Source organism: Cavia porcellus, unplaced genomic scaffold (genome assembly GCF_034190915.1).
Source record: "Cavia porcellus strain 051 isolate PalLab524CR breed Dunkin Hartley unplaced genomic scaffold, mCavPor4.1 scaffold_23, whole genome shotgun sequence".
NCBI classification, from domain to species: Eukaryota; Metazoa; Chordata; class Mammalia; order Rodentia; family Caviidae; genus Cavia; species Cavia porcellus.
Window position 1 is genome coordinate 7,714,184 of NW_026947506.1, and position 16,053 is coordinate 7,730,236.

General features: G+C 49.4%; 1 protein-coding gene across 1 annotated transcript in view; it reads right to left on the bottom strand.

The window, feature by feature from the left end:
• Positions 1-473: 473 nt before the first annotated feature.
• The window catches only part of Vstm4 (V-set and transmembrane domain containing 4), a 70,433-nt gene continuing 54,853 nt past the window's right edge, over positions 474-16,053 (bottom strand). Inside the window, exon 8 of the mRNA XM_003466063.5 lies at positions 474-3,711. Coding sequence (XP_003466111.1) covers positions 3,586-3,711 — 126 coding nt within the window. The 3' untranslated portion in view covers positions 474-3,585. The remainder of the gene's footprint in view (positions 3,712-16,053) is intronic.

Genomic DNA, 16,053 nt, shown 5'->3' on the forward strand with positions numbered 1-16,053 from the left:
CACAGGCTTTGGAGACCAGAGTGTGGCTTTGGGTGGGGTCACTGTCCCACCCAGGGGCTGCCTGGCTTTATAATGGGCTCCAAGGGCCAGAGCTGGGTCAGTCTCTGATCCCAGTCTTCTGGGCCAGGAGCACTGGAAGGACATCAGGTTCTGTGTGGAAACCTCTCTAAGGCCCCTCCTCACACATAGGGGACGTGTCTGCTCCTTCCTTCTGGACAGTGCCAGTACTCAGAGTCTCCACTGGGATGCATGTCCTCAGAGCCCAAGAGGGTGCCCTTGGGCATCAGGCAGTGTGCGCAGTGGCCAGGTCTGAGCGTCTCCATGCCCATGGGCTCCATACCCACAGATGCAGCCAATCATGAAGGTGTTGGCTCTGGACCCCCCACGACCACTCCCTAAACCACACACTGCAACAAGGGTTTGCACAGCGGGACCGTCATCACAGGTGCTACAGGCAACCTGGAGATCACACGTGAACACTCTGCCACTTTATTTAAAGGACTCCAGCACCTACAGATGATGGGGTCCATGGGGTCCTGGAACCAGCTCCCTAGAATAGCCAGGGACAATGTACAGTCATTGCATGTGACCTACATGGCCCGGTGTGACACAAGTGGACTCCTTGGGCACCGATGCCCGGGGTTAATTCTTTGCTGATTCCTGGACTGGGAAGCCAGTTGGAAGTGGGTGCTGTAAGAATTCTTTATACGATCCACCAGGCTGGAAAAAACCTGGATTTAAAAGGCAGGCTAATGAGGTTGATTATGGAGTACAGACATGTCCTGAGGGCGAGAGAGGCATCAGGCAGTGTGCGCAGTGGCCAGGTCTGAGCGTCTCCATGCCCATGGGCTCCATACCCACAGATGCAGCCAATCATGAAGGTGTTGGCCCTGGACCCCCCATGACCACTCCCTAAACCATAATCAACTGAGGTTGATTATGGAGTAGAGACATGTCCTGAGGGCCCAGAGCCTAGAGGAGCCCAGGCTGGGGCCTGGGATTGTGTCTTATAGGATGCTCTGAGGTTTCTCCACTGTTGTTGGCTCTGCTGGTCTGATAGGAGCCGCCCAGCTTCACAGCCCCAGTGGGAGACAGCTCCTCTCCCCCGAGGATGAGGCCACATGCGAGCCCTGTGAAGTTATCGCCAAGCCTGTCAGGGTGCTAGGCATGGCCTGAGTGTGAGCCTGGGTGGATCAGGAATCTGTCCACAGATTCGCACCTTGCCAACTGCAAAGTGCCAGGCGTCATTGTTACCCCAGCAAGAATGAGAAGGTGACAGGCTGTGTCTTCTTGTCCTCTGTGCCAACAGGGTCACCGTGGTGCAGGGAGGCGGTGACCTAATGGGACCTGCATTGGCAGGAAAGTTCACTCAGGTGAGCCGCATCCCACCGCAGCCTGGGCCGGAACTGTCCAACACCAGCTCTCTGCACACGTGCTCTCTGCCTGGGAGGACCAAGGGGCCATGTTTTCACTTCCTAAGCATGCAAGCAATCATTCTGAAAGCCACTGGCCTACAGTTGCTCCTGATGACAGGAAAAGCAAACTGAAGAAAGTTTGTCACCTTCTATTTAAATAATACTTAGAAACAGCAGTGCATGATGGGTAATTATTTGATAGAGAAGACATATTTTTAACCTATGATGGCAAGAACGTCATTTGTCACTTTACATGAGTGGCAGGCACAAATAAATAGTCCACCACCGTGTCCGTTGTGGGCAGTGCTTTGGTTGAAATATGTCCATTTCCATATGTGATGACACTAAGCTTTGGCTGGATTTATAAGGGTTGATTTGGGGACCTGGAGCCTGAGAAGATATTGTCCCCTACCTGTTACCCTTTCCACATCATCTCTTACCCCCGCAGCGCCTGGTGACCCCACCTGTCCATACGGCTCTGCACAAATTAGAAAGCCACCCTGTCCACCTCTTGGGATACTGCCCTGACAAAATGGAAAACTTCCAAAAGTAAATAGCATGGAAGTGGGTGCTGATCACATATCTTCCCCTCCCAGAGATGCTGCAAAGTTCTAGAACATTCTCCCTAATGGCCTTTCTTCCTCAAAACTAATGATGCATTCATATCTTTCAGATTTGCAGCGAGGGAGGAGGAGAAGCAGGTGTCAGCTGGGGAGGGAGGACAGTTTCTTCGTTTTGGCCAAGTGGGCCATTTTTTACTTCCAGGAAACCAGTGTCCACTTTCATTTGGGCCACTTTCCTTAAATCACAAGTGGTCACAGGAATCATGTCTCTGGGAGCACAAGTGTAGAAATCCCTTCCGATCACCAAATATCGCTTCAAGAAAGAGTCATTTCAACCAGTTAATTTTTGTACAAAGTAAATTTGATAAAAATGATCATTTTTGTATTTCCTGTTATATTATCTTATAAAAAGTAGCAAAAATATGGAATTTTTGGTCATCATGTATTTAAATAATTGTCAGGTAAGTGAGTTTTAGAGATCTTCACTGTGGAAATGCAGGCTGGCTTCAGCGTGAGTACCAACAACCATGCTTGGCAAAAGAATTCAGTCTGCAGAATCTGGCCACCTTCACCCTCAAGAGTTCTGGGAGAGATGAAGTCACTTTTATAGTCACGAAGAGCCCGAGGCTCTCAGGGAATAAGAAAACCAAAGTCACACTGTGATACAGAGAGGCACAGCTCGCACCCCAGGTGTGGTTAAAATAGATAATTCATCGCACATACGTGGCTCACTACACAGCCAAGCCTTTTCTATAGTGCGCAGGACACGGCCACCCAGCGTCCATTCACAGGACAGTGTGGGCCGACGCTGGGTGCAGAACAGATGACACTTAGTGGTCCCAGCTCCGGAAGGTAGGGCAGGTCCCTGCAGCCCCAACCCCATCCACACCCTTTCGGTTCACAGGTCAGGCTCAGTGGGACAGACACCTGGCACAGGAGGGCCCTGAGACTTAGGTTCCAGGATGGCATGTATGTCCTTTACTCCTGCCCCGAGGGAACCTGGCAGAAGGCAGTGGGGACCGGGGTGAGAAGACACAGCACTGTGCACGTTGTCGAGGCTGCCTGTGCCACTGTCCATGGGTGGCAAACTCCCAGGTGAGTCCTCCGAAGGGCGTCCTTGGCCCGTGGGGGATTGGCAGGTGCAGGGTTCTCAGAGACCCCGACACTGCCTATGGCTCCTCTGCCCTTACGTCACTAGATCCACACATCTATTTAAAACAGTGGATGCCACCAAAGCGGCTGCTGCCTTCGAAGTGGCCTCTGGCATCTCTAGCTCGCTGTCATGTGGCTGTCTGAAGACCAGTCCCTCTGCATCTTGACTCACGCTGTGGCATTTCTTATAGCTTGGTATCGTGGATGCTGGCAGCGTGGAAGATTACAATGAAGATTTTAACAGACAGTGCTCCAGGTTCGCTCAGGCAGAGTCTGCAGGCCTGGGCTCAGGCCCACAGCCGCTGTCCTTGGAGAGAGCAGCCTCACTCTGCTGCGAGGGCACCAGGAATGCCACTGGGAAGGGTCCCCGCCCCGCAGAGGGCAGGAAGGAACAGACACCCATCGGGGCTGAGGTTTCATAAATAACTGGACAGCGGGGGACTCGAACCTGGGACCTACAGCTTGTTCTCCTCGAAGAGGATCTGCGCATAGACGGTGCTGCTTGGGGTGCCCTTTGCAGCCCGGGGGGGCTTGGTCAGCTCCAGCTCAGCATAGGTCAGGTTCTCCTCGGCGATCTTTGGCTGTTGAAAGAGAGAGAAAAAAGAAATCACGGCATGTAGCTCCACACGCACCCTTTAAATGTGAATCTTTGTAGCATTCGGGGATTTAGAGGAGAAACAGCCGACACAGACATTATAAAAGCTGTTAAGACACGCAGTTGTCAAGCGGGATAAACCTCACTGAGGATCTCTACGCTCTACAAACAGACACCGTGATTCATGCTTCTTAAAGTTGATGTGAACACACACACAAATTACTAATCCCTAGGCCTCCAAAAAACTTTAATTCTGAGAAATCAATGTAACTAACAGTTTGTGACCAAAAGGAAACACAGAGGTGGGAACAAAATGAGCCCCCAGGTATTAATAATGAACCTAGAAATCTTCATAAATGGCTCAACCTGTAGAAAGCTAAAATTTCAGAGTATCTTGGAAATAATGGTTTTAAAAATGTTCTCAAGAGTGCCTGGTTGAAGTGCTGCTCAAGGAAAGCCATAGCTTTAAAAACTAAAGCTAAACCATCGGAACTGGTCAAGTATCCAGCTCAAGGAGTTAGGAAAAGAACAAAATAAATGAAAGGAAAGGAGAGTGGAAAAAAAATAAAATTGGGCCACGGGTCAAAAAGGAAGGAAGGAAGGAAGGCACTTTCTGCAAATAGTACCAGGCCAGAGTTTTGTAGAATTTCTAAAAGAAATTCCTTTAGGGAAGAGGCAATTTCAATATAATTAACTTGATCCACATCACAAGGAAGGAAGAAAAAGTTCACATATTTTAGAGCCAGATCATTTATTAATAGAAAGTCTAAGTCAAATTTATTCAGGGAAAATGAAGAAATGTATTAAGAGATAATCATATTCAAGTTGATTTTATTCCAGGAATGCAAACATGGTTCAATATTAGAAAAATCTATTAATAGAATTCATAAGAGTAAAAGATTAAAAGGGAAAACCAAATGATTGTAGTTGCTAGAAAGGCATTTAATAAAATTTTAAACGCATTTTTGTTAAAAATAATTTTAGAATGAAGTAGTCGTAGATGTGTATTTTCTTAACATGATTGAGAAATGCTATTAAAATAAAGAATAACTGGTGATCCAACTCATGATATTAAAAATATCTAATTGAACTAACTTAAAACTGTAGTACATACAGATGAACGGCTACTATATATTTGGCAAAAAATATGGAAATTAAATATTTTGGGGATATTTGGATACCACTTAAGAAAAAATAAAATCATCCTCTATGTCATTTTTTACACCCAGGTAAATGGCAAATGAATTAAAACTCTTCCTGTAGAAAATAAACCCATAAAAATATTGGACAAATGCATGGAAAATTTTTTAAAAATCTCAAGTATGGAAGATATTTTGAAGTATGGCACAAAATCTAGGAGCAGTAGGCAAAACATGTAGATGTTTGTCCTAGAGATGACAAAATATTTTCTAAATAAATCCAAAGAGCAAGTGACAAAAATGGAGACAGTATTTGCAGCCCAGATCAAAGGGTCTTACAAGGAAGCACAGGCTAAGGTTAAGGCTCCACGAGAAAGCACGCAGAGGACATCAGTGGTCAGCAGGGGTCACACGAAAGGAGACACCACTGTCCCTCCCAGTGAACAAGAGGCAGCCTGGCTCAGCCTGGGAACCACAATCCCAAGTCACACTCAGGTGTACGCAGCTGTCACTCACGTTGCTGAACATAAAGGATGTTTAAATGTGGCCCCAGCTAGCAAGTCCTCTCCCATACTCTTGGTGGTGATGTTTTTTGGCTTTTTCCCTTTACTTTGGTGGCAGTACTTGTAGTTTTTATTTTCACGTCTTTAAAAACCTCGGGTCCAGCCACCTTTCTTAGCTCTGCTGTTACAGTGGAAGTCTTAAGTGCCCCTGAGAGGTCACTGAGAGAAAAACTGGGGTACACAGTAAGATCATCAGAAGCCAGCAGACTCAGCACGAGCAGACTGGTTATCTTTAAGTTTCTTAGAAAAATGCCAAAATTAAAAAGCCTGTTTTCTTTTGAGGTGCAGCAGCCATTATAAGACGGGAGGCAAGAGGGAAAAAGGGGGTGGGGAGAGAGAGAGAGACAGAGAGAGACAGAGACAGAGAGAGACAGAGAGACAGAGACAGAGACAGAGACATAGAGAGACAGAGAGAGAGAGACAGAGACAGAGAGAGACATAGAGAGAGACATAGAGAGACAGAGAGACAGAGACAGAGACATAGAGAGACAGAGAGACAGAGAGATGGAGAGAGAGACACATAGAGAGAGACATAGGGAGAGAGAGACAGAGGGAGAGAGATAGAGAGACAGAGAGAGACAGAGAGAGACATAGAGAGACAGAGAGAGACATAGAGAGCAGAGAGAGACAGAGACAGAGAGAGACATAGAGAGACAGAGAGAGAGAGATGGAGAGAGAGACACATAGAGACATAGGGAGAGAGAGACAGAGGGAGAGAGATAGAGAGACAGAGAGAGAGACAGAGAGAGACATAGAGAGACAGAGAGAGAGACATAGAGAGCAGAGAGAGACAGAGACAGAGAGAGACATAGAGAGACAGAGAGAGATGGAGAGAGAGACACATAGAGAGAGACATAGGGAGAGAGAGAGGGAGAGAGATAGAGAGACAGAGAGAGACAGAGAGAGACAGAGAGAGACAGAGAGAGACATAGAGAGACAGAGAGAGACGGAGAAAGAGAGACAGAGAGACACATAGAGAGAGAGACATAGGGAGAGAGAGACAGAGGGAGAGAGACATAGAGAGACAGAGAGACAGAGAGAGACATAGAGAGACAGAGAGACAGAGACAGAGAGAGACAGAGAGAGAGACATAGGGAGAGAGAGACAGAGGGAGAGAAACATAGAGAGACAGAGAGACAGAGAGAGACATAGAGAGACAGAGAGACAGAGACAGAGAGAGACAGAGAGAGAGACAGAGGGAGAGAGACAGAGAGACACATAGAGAGAGACATAGAGAAACAGAGACAGAGACATAGAGAGACAGAGAGAGACAGAGACATAGAGAGAGACAGAGACAGAGACATAGACATAGAGAGAGACAGAGAGAGAGACAGAGACATAGAGAGAGACAGAGACAGAGATAGAGACAGAGAGAGAGACAGAGGGACAGAGAGAGACAGACAGAGAGACAGAGAGAGACATAGAGAGACAGAGAGACAGAGACAGACAGAGACAGAGAAAGAGACATAGAGAGAGACAGAGACAGAGACAGAGAGACAGAGAGAGACAGAGACATAGAGAGAGACAGAGATAGAGACAGAGAGAGAGACAGGGAGAAAGACAGAGAGAGAGAGACAGAGGGAGATAGAGATAGAGACACAGAGAGAGACAGAGAGAGACAGAGAGACAGAGAGAGAGACAGAGAGACAGAGACAGAGAGAGAGACATAGAGAGACAGAGACAGACAGAGACAGAGAAAGAGACATAGGGAGACAGAGAGAGACATAGAGAAAGAGAGAGAGAGAGAGATCTGCAGTCCGGCTGCACTCTCAGCCCGAGGATTGCCCAGTGACCTAAACGACATGCCAGCCATTTTTCAAGTTTCAAGTTAAGAACTTTGGGAGAGATGGGAGCGGCTGCTTATGTTTTGACCGAAAGTCTTGACTTCATTTCTTAGCCATCCATATCCTACCAGCCAACAAAAGCCCTGTTTCCATTCTCTGCCTTTCGGTTTAATTACATTTCACATTAGAATGATTCCATTTAGAAATGCCATGTGTCCTCAAATAAGCCCCCAAAACCCACCTCATGTAAATTTTAGAGCCCAGATTTATGAAATCATATTGTCCAGGTGTTTGATTGCATTACCTTGAAATTGCATTGTTTTCTAGTGTAGATTATCTGTTTATTCTTAAGTTATTTCATTACGTTTGGATATGAAAAATAACACTCGCTTTCTCCATACGGGTCACCAGGCTGGTGTGGCTGACGTGTTGTTTTCATACATTTTTATGATGTTCCTATAGTAAACATAATTTAATAAAGCCAAAGCACACTAAATAAATAATTGCATCTAGAAAAGCAATAAAAACAAATAAAATTAGTACTTTCATAAGTGGGAAAGGTACTTCAATTACCGCTACAAGCAACAACCCACCATAAAATGTGTACAATCATTTCCCTTATGCATATTTCTGGAAAGTAATAATTTGATTGAAGCTAGGAGGCGGCACACAGGAGGCTCAGGGTGCGAGGTGTACACCGTTTCCCTGAGATGCATAATGTCAGCCCTTGGCATCTTTAAAGGACCGACTGTTTCTCTGGCAGGACCTTGGCTAGCGCCATCAAACACGCGCTTAATTACATTTTCTAGCTTGTTTAACTGGAAATAAATTCCTAATGGCCAGCGAATGCTTCTTCCCCCTTTTCACCGAACTGCGTTGATGTGCTGGGGGAAGGCCGAGGGGCTGCTGAGCAGTGTAGACACAGACAGTGGCATACCAGGGGGGCGAGGTGCCCCTGAGATAAAGCAGGCCCTGGAAGCAGGATGCAATGGCTAAAATGGGTGGTGTTAGGCAAAGCCGAGGAGGGACCTAAGCAGGCCCCCCTGAGCTTCAGCCTACGCGGGTTCCCTGCAGTCTCAACCAGACTAACCCAGCTTCGTACGAAGCTCAGACATCATTGCCAGCATCCCTGGCAATCTCAGAACTGGAGGGTGGCAGGCGGGACTCTGAATTCACATCAGGAAGTCCTGCCTGTGCACTGTGAGCTGCTGGCACTCAGGAGGGGCCTCATTAGCTCCTTTCTGCCCTCCTGGGTGCAGGATGGATAAAAATAAACCATCAGTGTGGAAATATGCATTAGCCAATAGGGGTGCTACACTAAGCTATCCTGAATTAACTTATTTACATAAATCTAGCTGGGCTTGGTGGCCCATGCCTGTAGTCCCAGCACTCCAGAAGCTGAGGCAGGAGAATCATTTGAGCCCAGGAGTTCATAGCCAGCCCAGTAACATGATGAGATCCTGGTCTTAAAAATAAAATAAAATCTAGCAATCTTCTAAGCATGCTCCTGAGTTTTCTCTCAAAGTTGTGCAGTGTGCAATGCCTCCAGCACATGTGTCTAAGCACACGTGCCCCTGAACACATGCCAGGCACATGCACCCACACAGGCGTGCACACGCAGCCCCACGTGGTACTCATGCCTCCCTCACCATCCAGCAAGTGGCATGAAGTTTTACAAACACTCACTTAAGTGAGCAGGGCTGAAGCTGGCCCTGTAGGTGTGCAGGTCTATGAATTTGCCACACGTGTAGATTTCTAAGCTATAAGGGCACAGGCATTCGGTGGGCCTCGCTCACACACCACTCTGCATCCCTCTGCACTAACCTCTGGCAACTAGGGACCTGTGGATGGGCTCCATGGCTTTGTTTCTTAGAAAACACACTCTAGGACCGCCCACCTCACTGTCGGTGCCCCAGACGCTGTGTGCCTACAGTTCGCACCCCTTTGTTGCTGGGGAGCAGTTTACTGCGAGGGGTTTCCAGCTGCACAGTCAGCTTCCTGCTAAATCACACAGATTGTCCTGGGGCGGGACTGCTGGGTCATCTGGTGGGCACACATTTAACCTGCTAAGAAACTAAACTGCCAAATCGCCAGAGGGTCACCATTGTCTCCCCACCTGTCACCCACCAAGCACAAGGTATCGAGGTCTCTGCAGCCTTCTCAGCTCTTATCATGCCTTTCACTGTCCTAGTGGGTGTCAGGACACCCTGGTCCCAGCTCTGAGGGACTTGTCAGTCCTGGACTGGAGCCCAAGTGCTCACAGATGGCTGCAGAGGCAGAGGAGGGTCCCCTGGAGGGGAGAGGGGGTGAACCCCCAGACTCCAGGTGTAATGATGAAGCCTGTGTGCAGGTTTTAGCAACGGCCCAGGTGGCCTGGCCAGTGTCCTGGTCCTCTGTCCTGCCAAGGGTGAGGCGCTGTGGCTGCAGGCACCAGCTCAGGCTGGTCCTCCCACCTCTGCCTTAAGGGTTCCTTCCTCTCATTTCTGGGTTATGACCAGCCTCAGAGGCCCATGCTAGAAAAACCAGTCCTCGGGATCCCAAAATTGAAGCTGTAACAGGCGCTTTGTGAGCATTTGATTTTGCGGCTGTGTTTCCATGATTTAAACTGGAAATTCACATTCCTACTGGAGAAGAAAGAGGGAAGGAGAGAGAGAGAGAGAGAGAGAGAGAGAGAGAGAGAGAGAGAGAGAGAGAGAAAATAGGATCTAGCATTCTCTTTAGCACATTTTTTTTTTTTTTGTCTTTTTCCTTTTTATCGGTACCAGGGATCGAACTCATGACTGCCTGCTTGCAAGGCAGGCGCTTATGCCACTGAGCTACATCCCCAGCCCCCTAGCACATTTTCATGGAGCTTGCAGTGGGATGTGCAAGTTGAATTAAGTTTGCAGAAATAAAAGGAAAATGCAGTCGCTGTGCAGGGAGTCCCCAGCGTCAAGAAGTCACTGGGTGACACCATTACCACGCGGAGGGTCAATCCCAGGATGCGCAGTGCTTCTGCTGACATCACCTCAGAGCCACCCTGCTCAGCCCCAGGTCTACAGAGTGCACCTTCAGGCATCTGTTTACCCCAGAGAGGAAGAGAAAGGTCCGGGCAGACGGATTCTCCTCCCTCCAGGCAGGAGGCCACTTTTTATACATCAGAGAAGTAACAACACTGCCTGCACCTGGCTCTGGCCACCAAGGAGACAGAGGCCTGTGTGACTCTGCTGGTCCAAGCTAGGGAAGGAGAAGTACACTGTGTCCCAGTCCATCCCGCTGGAATCCGCACGGCCTGGACACGAGGTGGACTCATGTGGGTTCCCCGGGTCTCGGCCAGTGTCATTTACCTCTAAACATGTTCTTCAGTCAGGAAGCAGAGCTGTTTGAGGTGCGCACTAATGAAAAATAATTAATGGAAACCATGAAAGAAATCGGACTCAGAAGATCCTCGGCGCACATCACGTGAGGTTTGAGACAGGTCACCTACTCAGCATGTGACATGAGCCTGACCAAAGGGGCAAGGATGTGGGAGCCTCCTCATCCTGGGTGTGAGGGGCAGAGGACCTGAGCAGGCGCAGAACCCACAAAATCTCAAAGGCAGACATGTGGGATGCCGCTGAGGCTCACTGGTACACCCGCTGCCTCCCCTAACCCCCAAGATGGGAGGGTGCACCTCTGGCCAGTGTGGGAGGTGGAGCTGATGTGACTTCAGGGTCACCCTGGGCTAGACCAGGTGTGAGGTAGCAGCAGAGCCCTCCTGGGAGCTGTCTACTATCTGGCTCAGTGGAAATGTGAGGCATAGGGTCCAATGGGGTGCACCTGGAGAAGTCCTAGGGACCTCCCAATAGGAGGGAGCCGATCATCAGGTTGACTCTCATCACCTCCCTGGAGCAGGGCTCTTTTCCACTAGGACCTCAGGCTCTGGAAGCAGACACTGGCAGAACTTGCTGGTATCACCTATGCTGCAAGGGCCAGAGCTCCTGGGGGACTGTGGCCCCAAAGCAGGCTCAGCAGAGAAGTCTAGAATCAGATGCTTCCCTGAGCCAGCAGGCAGCTGGGACTGCTGGCTTAGGGGTGTCTAAGCTGCAGCTCCAGCACTCTCTGAGATACAAAACAGCCCCCCTTGTTCTGTGATTTCAGCCATCACGAAGCCCTGGGTGCAATCACAAAGCCTCTGCATGGTCACTCAGTAACCAGTGGCCTGTAATGTCATGGAATCTGGGACAAAGGCAGAACAGAGGAGACCTAGAACCGGAGGAAAAGGCTTTGGTCTCAGCATCCTGTCCCTGCATTCACAGCTTGGGTGGCTGAGCTCGCTGGCAAGCCCTGGCAGAGCAAACTCCCATCAGGCCCTGGTCCAGAGAGGTCATGGAGGCTCAGCTCAGCAGCGCATCCTCAGAATGAGCTTGGTGTGACAGCAAGTGGCAGGCCCAGGCTGGCTGTCTTGGGACACAGGATGATGTCCCTGGAAGCTGCTGGCTCAGGGTGGTACAGGTCATCAGGCTGACGGATGCCTTCCGCTTTACCAGAACACTTTGCAGCAGAAATGTGATCGGAGCTAAGTCTCGGGAGGACCCATCCCGACATGTGAAACCAGCCGTGGCTGCACAGAGAACACTCCAGGATCTAACGAGGCCATTCATTCTCTCCTCCCCATGGGCCACAATATGTGGGTCCCCAGCTCTGCCACCAAAAGAACTTTACTGGCAGCATCATTCAGGATGGTTTTTGCTTAGAAAAAGAGCGTGTTTAGTTATCTGCTTCAAAGAGAGGCAGAATCAGAGCTTCTGCATGCTGAAGCTCGCTCAGGCTGCTCCTCAACTACAATCTCAAAGGCTCTCCTAGGCTCACCAGATTGTGCAAGGGTCAGTCTGACGGGCCCCACAGCTGTGCTCTCAGAGACAGAGGGGCTGCCACGTATGGGCTGTGTGACCTTAGGTAAAGGGCTTGACCTCCGTGGCTGTTTCCTCATCTGCAGCGTGGGACTCACAATAGTAACCCTCCTTCAGGGTTGCTCTGAGGCGTAAATGTTTTCACATACATACTGCACTTAGCCACCTGACCCGTGGAGACGCTGTCTGCGTGCTCCATTATTATTCATGTGGCTATTACTGTATCACCGATTATGAGCAAGTGCTGTAACAGTTGGTTCCACTGAAATATTTAGAGGCAGACAGAAGACACTTAGAGATGCTTGAGAAATGGGAGAGCCAGCAGCTCCGGGGTGCTCCTGGGCCTCAGGCTGGGGTCACATAAACCCAGTGAAGTCTTTTCAATCGTGGGAAAGATGAGTCCTCTAAAGGGTGAAAAGTCAGATCCCACCACTCACTGCCCGGTGCTAAACGCACCAGTGTTGCTCGTCCTGCTTAGAGACGGTGCTGTGCAGAGTCTCAGGATGACCCCACTTGGCTCTGTCCTGCGATCCGTCCCAGGGCCCAGCGCTCCATCCTGGGCTCTGCCTGTCCCTGGGGATCACCTGTCCTAGTCACAGCCCACTGTATCGGCTGGAAGCTTCTCCTACACAGAGCCCTTGTCCCTTACTGCATCAGGCCTTTGCTCCCCCATAAGACGGGGCTCCTCTGGGCGGGGAGCTCTGCCTGGCACCCCCAGGGCTAAGCACAGCTCGTGGCTTGGGTGCCCCTCTAGGATGCAGCAATGGCCCCTAGTTCCCCCTTGGTGTAACCACAACTCCAGCGACAGAATGGCCTGGAGTGTACCACTGGCTGGGACCTGTGCTCCTAGAAAGACACCTCTGACTCAGAGACACGGAGTAGTGCACAGTGCTCATCTTAATTAATGAGACACTGTGAAGGAAAAGCAAGCCGAAACTGTCACGGGAAATCCCCTGGAGCTAGGCCTGACTTCAAGAAGGAAGGGGACCCTCGATCCAGGATACTTTTCTCTCCTTCAGTCTCTCTAGGGGTCCGTGATGACACTCTAGCCAGAGGCAGGAGCCTGAGGTGTGCTGCTTGTGTCACACAAAATACGCACGTGGCTTCCGGTTCACTAGTTTAAAATACAGAGAGATGAGTGATCCACAGGTCAGAGATAAACGAATGGGTGGTGGATGGAGGGATATCTGGATACCCCAAGAAGGGTGACATCTGTCCTTCATCAGTGGGAGAACAAAATAAGAAAGGGCTTTTGGAAGATGATTGCACACAATCTATCAAAATTAAAAATAAAGAGCACCTTCACATAATTCCATTTCTTAAAACTTTCCCCCCATAATTACATTCAATAAAGCTACATACATGAGAAGGGTATGCACTAGGGCTCTCATCCTACCAGTGAGAAATCACAGCAGCCTGTGTGGCCAAACACAGAGGTTCTTTAAAGAAATGGCACTGTTAATCTCAGGCATTGACATTCCTGTGTCACCCCTGAGCAGTGGAGGTAATGAGGGTTGGCTCAGGGTTAAATGAGTGCTCCTACTGGGACAGTGCTGGCATCCTGACAGTGTCATGCACGTAAGTGTGTTATCACTACAGGTATCACCACCACTGTCACCAAGATCATCATCATCACCATCGCGATCACTGTCACCAAGATCATCACCATCATCTCTACCACCACCGCCACCACCACTACCATCATGATGACCATCAACATCGTTACAGTAGTGTCAGGTCATCAGTACGATGTCCAGGGTGCAAACCAAGGATGAAGACCAAACCCAGACCAGAGGTGGATGCACTGCTTAACTATTCAGTCTGCTCCATATCCAAGGTGAGCAACAGAAGTGACTGCATTGAAATTTGTCCCTTCCTCTGTCCAAGAGCACCTTTACTATTGATTTGCAAGGCTGCATGTTTCTGCCCTTGGTGGACATATCTGCTCTTTGACAACTTATTAAGTCAGCTTTAGCAGTAATAATAACAAATCAGAGTTTACCTGGCTAAGGAAAAAATCCTCAAATGCACCCTCATTGTGAACTTGTAATTTCACAGTGAGATTTTCTTCTTGGAATCTGGATGTCTGGCTGGCTGTTGTAGATACGTTGATTATTTTTCCTCTTTCCAAAAATGGCACCTCATTGCCAGTTGCTCCATTTGAGATTGAAAAAGTCTTTTAATAACAACTCTGAAGTACTCTGTGTTCAAAACTGAGGTTTTAAATGAAATAGTCTTAAAAAAATCAAACGTGAGCAGAAATGATATTGTTCGACTAGATTACAAAAATAAAATAGAGAAAAGGTTTTTGAAAAAAAAATTTCCCAGCAGTGCAATGATCCCAGAAATGAAGTGCCCGCAAAGGCAGCAAACAGCCAGGCTGAGATGGAAAACAAGATACTGCTCGGCAGGGAGGGGCTGTCCCTGCAGACGCCTGGGACCGGCTGCCCCAGAGCAGGGCCACCAGGTCCCCAGGTGGCTGGTGGGCTGCACACGGGAGAAGGTCACAGGGCAGCCGTGCCTTCTGTGCCTGCCTTCTGCCTGGGCCATCTGGCAGTCCAGCTCTGTTCTCTGCCACCTGTTCCATTGTCAGGTGTCTCCAGGGTCCCCAGCACCTTCACACTCATGGCAGTGGAGGCTTGGCTGGGGATCTGCAGGAATCAGTTGTGCACAGGACAGGAAGGCGCCCAGGCCTGAGGGCTTAGCCCCAAAGCCACCTCCATGCCACACCACAAGGCCAGTTCCCTTTCAGGACAGTGAGGCAGCTTCTGACTGTAGAATTCTGTCTCCGAAACTGAGGCTTCTAGCCCGCTCTCAGTGGGCACCAGGTCTTCAGAGACTGCATCTGTGGTACCATCACACCCTGGTCAGTCACCGTGGGCCTTGACACTGCTGAGAAGCCTCACACTGGTTGGCATTCATGGTTCCTGCAGGCAGCAGAGGGCTGGCACGGACACCTCTGTGCCCAGGTACCAGCTTCCCCAGCATGGGAAATCTCAGCCGCCTGATCCTGACACTTCCGGTGAGCAGCGGGTCCTTTCTCCTGGCCCAGAAGAAGCCCGTGAAGCCAAATGACTTCTGCTTCCCCCTCCCCCCTGCTGTCACACACGCAGCTCCCTGTGACAGTAACGGGATGTGCATGGGCACCAAGGGGGGCATAGAATTTTCATCTCTGCACAAACAGCGCCGGCGTGGTACGGGCAAAGTTTTTGTTTTTTCCCAAGGCTTTTACTTGGGGCGATATATTGTACATGTGATTGTGAATTTTTTCCTCCTTTTTAATTTTAAATCGAGATTATGAACATATTTTATGCAGGTTAATATATCCTTTTCATGTAAAATTTAACTCAAACCAGTTCTAGCACATTAACAACAAGAGGAATTCTCCGGCTTAGTATAAACATCCTTCAAGAAAGCTGAAATGCACATCCTCTGGAAGTAATTTTGCTGGGATTTGGGTTATTATTAAAATCCTCTCAGAATTCTATCACTAGAGTCTAATGGGCCCCGAGTCTTTTTCTGCCACAGCTCAGAACAAATTCATCCTGGCCCCGCCTGTGCACCCTGCACGGGAAATCAGGGCTGGGAGGGGCTTTTTCTGGGCCAGGGCCACACTGCAGGAGACCTGGTGTCCCCACAGGCGGGCTGACTCTTCAGGGCTTCCAGCTGGGCAGGGGGAGGCGGGGTCCCCAGACAGAGGTTCCCTAAGCTGCTCTAATGAGTCATTTCCTCTCTGTCCAATCGGAAGACTTCGATCTTGGGGTTGCTGCAAGAAGAGGGAGCTGGACCAGGACTTAGCGCTGAGGGAACCCCGGCTGTCTCAGCCACCTGAAAAACAGCAGCTCCTGGAGGGCCTCGGCGGGCAAGGTCAGGGCTCCACACCCCAAGCGAGCATGAGCTGTAAAGGTTTACGGCCCTGTAGCAGCCTCCTGTTACTTTTCTCTGCTTGATAAGCAGCCCACCTGCTTTCT